General features: G+C 34.9%; 1 protein-coding gene across 1 annotated transcript; it reads left to right on the plus strand.

Moving 5' to 3' along the window:
* The first annotated feature begins 2,576 nt into the window (after positions 1 to 2,576).
* Positions 2,577 to 5,822, plus strand: elmod2 (ELMO/CED-12 domain containing 2). The gene is made up of 6 exons (XM_073843135.1): positions 2,577 to 2,592; positions 3,139 to 3,286; positions 4,298 to 4,326; positions 4,451 to 4,548; positions 5,463 to 5,592; positions 5,685 to 5,822. Exons 2-6 carry the CDS (start codon positions 3,142 to 3,144, stop codon positions 5,820 to 5,822), a joined length of 540 nt encoding a protein of 179 aa, XP_073699236.1. The 5' UTR covers positions 2,577 to 2,592; positions 3,139 to 3,141.
* Positions 5,823 to 6,000: the final 178 nt, after the last annotated feature.

Below are 6,000 nucleotides of genomic sequence, written 5' to 3' on the forward strand. Positions count from 1 at the left end.
TTTGTTCACATAAGCTTTTTCACTCTTAAAAATAGAATTGAATAGAATTCAAAAGCACTTTGTGTACTTTGTGATTTTATCCAACTTAATATATATTTGTGAAAAATGAAATTGAGTGTTTGACAGAGAACACAACCGTGCTGAAAACAAACAAACACAGAATTTGTAATTTTACTGGTTATAATGGGAATTGTACTGGTTTTATTGGATGCCAATTGGCCTCTACTGGTAATTGGTCACCTTATATTGGTGGCTTGTTAAAACCACTTAATCCTAATGAAATATGTCCCAAAACACACTAAAGGAAACTTTTTTTTAATGGTTAAAAGTTAATGGTTTGGACTGTTTAAAATGGTATTTGTAGTGAAAACCATTAGAATTTCTGTGATGGTTTCTATTTATGTATTTATTTACTTACAGTAGGAAAGAAGGACTTCGGGTTCCTACAGAAACAGAAAACTTTTTTTTTTTTAGGGTTAAAATATCTAGACAAGTCATGGAAACATGTAGCGAATATCCAACTTACTGTTAAAGTAAGCAAGAATGTCGCTTCCAATTATTTTAGCTGTATAAAAACAGTCTGATATGCTGCTGGATGTTGCAAACTGGCATTTATTATATTTAAATGTATGATTGTAATCATAAACTGGTTTGTAGTATGGTTTTACCGTTTCCTGTACTCGTTACATCTAGCCGCTAAAGTCTCGCACATTGACAAGTAATTGATTCCGCAAAGCGTTGAAGTTAATTGAACTAATTTGACTAGTTGTTTATCTCTAAAACTTAATTGCTTTTTGCAAGTGTAATCTATATGAAAAACGGAAAAGTCATGGAATTTATAAGGGTTTGGAAACCAAATTATTTAAAAAAAAATATTTTACCAAAATAAGAGGGATCATACAAAATGCGTGGTGTTGTTTTTTTTTATTTTATCAGGTACTGACCTGTATGAGATATTTCACATAAAATGTTTACATATAGTCAACAGGAGAAAATAATCATTGAATTTATAAAAATGACCCTGTTCAAAAGTTTACATACACTTGACTCTTAATACTGTGTTTTAACCTGAATAATCCACAGCTGTTTTTTTTATTTAGTGATAGTTGTTCATGAGTGTCCTTGTTACTCCTGATTAGTTAAACTGCCCACCAGGGGCGCCGCTCGCAATTTTGGGCCCTATGACAAAATATGAGGTTGGGCCCCCCTTACCACACAAAAGCAGATCTCTGGGGGCCCCTAAATGGCGTGGGCCCTTAGAATTGTCCTAACTTCCCCCCCCCTTAGCGGCGCCCCTGCTGCTCACTGTTCTTCAGAAACATCCTTCAGGTCACACAAATTCTTTGGTTTTTCAAGTTTTTTTGTGTATTTGAACCCTTTCCAATAATGACTATGATTTTGAGATCCATCTTTTCACACTGAGGACAACTGAGGGACTCATTTGCAACTATTACAGAAGGTTCAAACACTCACTGATGCTTCAGAAGGACACCTTAAGTGACACATTAAGAATTTAAAGATCAGGGTAAATTTAACTTATTTTATCTTTTGGGAAATGTAACTAGTAGCAGTACTAAATGAAAAAAACATATTTAGGGAAAATAAGGAAAATGTACACATCTTCATTCCGTTCAAAAGTTTTCACCCCCGGCTCTTAATGCATGGTTTTTCCTTCTGAAGCATCAGTGAGTGTTTGAACCTTCTGTAATAGTTGCATATGTCTCCCTCAGTTATCGTCAGTGTGAAAAAGATGGATCTCAAAATCATACAGTCATTGTTGGAAAGGGTTCAAATCAGGGGCGTAGCTAGACTGGGGCACGTGCCCCGGTAAAAATATGCGGTGCCCCAGTAAAATCTCAAATTTGAGTTATAATTTACGTTGATAATCCTGAAAAAAAGACATTAAACTACATGCAACAACTGAATTAACGAGTGATGGGGGCCTGTGCCCCAGTAGAGCTTAGGTCTAGCAACTCCCCTGGTTCAAATACACAAAAATGCTGAAATACAAGAATTTGTGGGACCTGGAGGATTTTTTCTGAAGAACAGCAGGCAGTTTAATTGTTCAGGACAAACAAGGGACTCATGAACAACTATCACTAAACAAAAAAACACAGCTGTGGACTATGTAAACGTCTTTTATGTGAAATATCTTATCGGGGTCAGTAGACCTGATAACACGCATTTGTACGATCCCTGTTATTTTGGTAAAATAATTAACATTTTGCAAATTCTGCAAGGTGTATGTAAACTTTTGACTTTTACTGTATGTTTCTAGGTTTATATCTACCGTATATAAAACCTCACTTTATAGTGAACTCCAAACAGTTTACGTTGTGTTTATCAGGTATTCGAACAGATACATCTCTCTATAAACTATTCTAAATTCATGAAAAATATCTTTTGACAGTGTTGTTAAAATAAAATGCTTTAAGAGAGTGAGTTGTCACAGAGATTCTAAAGTTAGTAAATAATTTGTCACAGAAATGCAGCCATTAGCGCTCACTCGCGCCCTCTGGTAGCGTAGTTCAGACGTCAGTTCGTCTGCGCATGCGCGCCAATCCGAATCATTTCCGGGCAACGAGAGTGCTAGTAAGTGTGATCCATACAGTTATTGGACTCCAAAAGATCTTTAGCACATATTATTAAATCCCAGAAAAAACAGCGACTCAACTTAAAGCAGTATAAACGTTGGCAGCGTCACGTAAATTGCGTCATCGGTTGAATTCCAACGCTGATTGTTTGTGGTTTTGATGTCCAGCATGTCGCGAATGAACAACCTGTTGTGTTGTCCAGCTGATTTTCTTAAAGCATCACTTTTGGGTTATGACTAAGCTTTATTGCTCATTTAATTGACCAGAGTGTCTGATTTGATGGTGGGCAGTGTACAAAGAGGCATGCACAGATCTTATTATTTAGAGATTACTAATAATGCTTATTCCTAGCAGAATGCTTGTTGTTTTCCCAGTTCATTTGCATTGAATAAAGTCTACATTACTGATATATGGTACTAAAGCCAGTGTAACTGCTTGGATGAGCTGTATGAAGTAAGAAAACTGTCCATCTTGTGTATTTTGTATTCCTGTTGCATGTCTCATGCTTTTGGACTGTGACTAACTGATGCTGTTTGTGTTTCAGAGGATGTTGGGGTATATCTGGCAGTGTTTCTATTCCTCATGCTTGCGCTTCTGGTTGAAATGGTTCCTCCGGCTGGTCACAGGAAGATGCGAGCTGCAGCGCATTTGTGCCCGATGCAAAGCTGGAGCACTGAGGACGTCACAGATAGGTGATGATCACATGTGGACTACATTTATGTACATGTGACCCTGGACCACAAAACCTGTCATAAGGGTCAATTTTTTGAAACAGAACAACAGTTTGAAAATCTGGAATCTGAGGGTGCAAAAAAATCTAAATATTGAGAAAATTGCTTTTAAAGTTGTCCAAATGAACTTCTTAGCGATGCATATTGCTAATTAAAAAATAAGCTTTGATATATTTATGGTAGGAATATCTTAATGGAACATGATCTTTACTTAATATCCTAATGATTTTTGGCATAAAAGAAAAATTGGATCAATTTGATCCGTGCAATGTATTTTTGGCAATTTTCTACAAATACAGGTATGTGCCAAAAAATTAGAATATCGAGAGAAAGTCCATTTATTTCAATAATTTGTTTCAAAAAGTGAAACATGTATTTCAAGCCTTTATTTGTTTCAATTTTAATGATTATGGATTAAAGATAAAAAAAAAAACACAAATCCAGTATTTCACAAAATTAGAATATCATGACAAAGTTCAACAATGTAGGCTTCCTGTGTCCCAATCTAGTCAGCTATTTAATGCAAAACACTTGCAAAGGTTTCCTCAGCCTTTAAATTGTCTCAGTCTGGCTTAGTAGACTTCAGGATCATGGGGAAGACTGCTGACTTGACGGTTGTGCAGAAGACCATCATTGACACCCTCCATAAGGAGGAAAAGTCTCAAAAGGCTATTGCAAAAGAAGCTGGATGCTCACAGAGCGCAGTATCGAAGTATATTAACAGAGGGTTAAGAGGAAGGGAAAAATGTGTCCGGAAAAGGTGCACAAGTGACAGGGATGACCGTAGCCTTGAGGGGTGGTTCAGAAATCTGGGGGAGCTTCATAAGTAGTATACCCATGCTACTTAAGACTGGTTTTGTGGTCCTATGGGAGAACAGTTTAAAAAATAATTTAACCTGTTTGTAGTCAAATGTTTGGCTGAATTGTCATGCATTACTTTTGCAAACCCGTCATTGTTGCTTGTCTTTGTAGAGTATTCTCTGAAGTCCTCCAAAAGCAAGGTAAGTGTGACACACTGATTTCTGTCTGCTTCAGTACTTTCTTATCTGAGCTAAACATTAATATGGACCAATTGATCTGATTGGTAAACCTCACTGTAAAGTATGTTTGTTTGTGTTTGATCAGGTCTTGCGAGCAGCTTTATCTTTGAAGGAGAATGATTTGGACAGCCATTTGGCTCAAATAATCCAGGAAAAGGGAATCAAGGAGCAGAAGGATCCTACGTGAGGCTCTCTTAAGATTATTAACTTTGTTCAGTAGGAAGAAGAAACTTGAACATTTTGCAACGCACCTTATTCTGCAACATGGACATCCACGTTTTTAATTTTAGTTTATAATACAATTCAATCTTTCTCAGCACACTATGTCCAGTGATATACAATGATATCTAAATAGTTTTTCAGTTTTTTTTATATGTATTATACATATTTCAATATTTTCTCTGTAATAGAATAATCATTTTTACAAATATATATATATATATATGTATGTATATATGTATGTATGTATATTTATTTATTTATTTTATTTTTTATAAATGTTATTTAGGAATAATTATGTAAGATTTATAATAATATAAAAATCTCGTTTAAAAATCCAGTATCAGTTTCCCTAATTAAAATAAAATTTAATTTAATTAATATTAAATAGTTCTGCCAAATGATTAATCGTGATTAACTGCATCCAAAATAAGTTTATATTTTAAAATATTTATATATAAAATCAATTATATTAATATAAATATGTATATGTGAATATTTATATTTAATATTTTATGTGTGCATTTATATATACATAACAAATATAAGCAGTATACACATATTATGTAAACAATAACTTATTTTGGATGTGATTAATCACGATTCATCATTTTACAGCACTAATATTGAAACAATTTTACTAAATAATAAAATATTTTAGATTTCAAATCTGAAAAGTGCATAAATGTAAATAAAAACACACTAATAAACATCTCTGACAAATTGTAAATTATTAGATCAACAAATTAATTCTAATGTCCTTTTTTTTTCTACTGAATTTTCTTCTTGATAGTCAAGAAACTTAAATGTTTTGCAGTTGATTGTTTACACATGTATTTGAGATATGAGTGCAGTTTTACCAAAAAAGTTTCTTACAGGTTTAAGGTGAATCTCCGTCAATGTTTGTTACAAATCAACGGATATAACGTATTGTTTGAGGCGGTTGAGGAGCTGAGAAAACAGGTGTTTGACTCAGAAAATGAAGAGCATGAGAACATGCTTCTGAAGGTGATTTATCTCATTTTTATTAGGTCTGATATCTCAGCTGAATGTGAGCTTCAGAGGTTCTCAGTTCTGACTAGTTTGTGTTTTTCTGCCAGTTGTGGGATTTGTTAATGCCATCAGTGAAGCTGGAATCGAGGATCACTAAGCAGTGGGGAAACATTGGCTTCCAGGGTGACGATCCCAAGACGGATTTCAGAGGGATGGGGATGCTGGGACTCACAAACCTCCTGTAAGTGCACCTTCTCTGCTTAGGAAAAATATGATGCTTCATTGCCTCCCTGATGCTTTTAAGTTAAAGTTTTTGTTTGTTTGCCCAGTTTTTTCAGTGAGAATTACACAGACGCAGCCCGGCAGGTCCTGTCACATGCAAATCACCCCACACTAGGGTGAGTCCTCACTGATTTATGTCAT

Source organism: Garra rufa, chromosome 6 (assembly GCF_049309525.1).
Source record: "Garra rufa chromosome 6, GarRuf1.0, whole genome shotgun sequence".
Taxonomy (NCBI): Eukaryota; Metazoa; Chordata; class Actinopteri; order Cypriniformes; family Cyprinidae; genus Garra; species Garra rufa.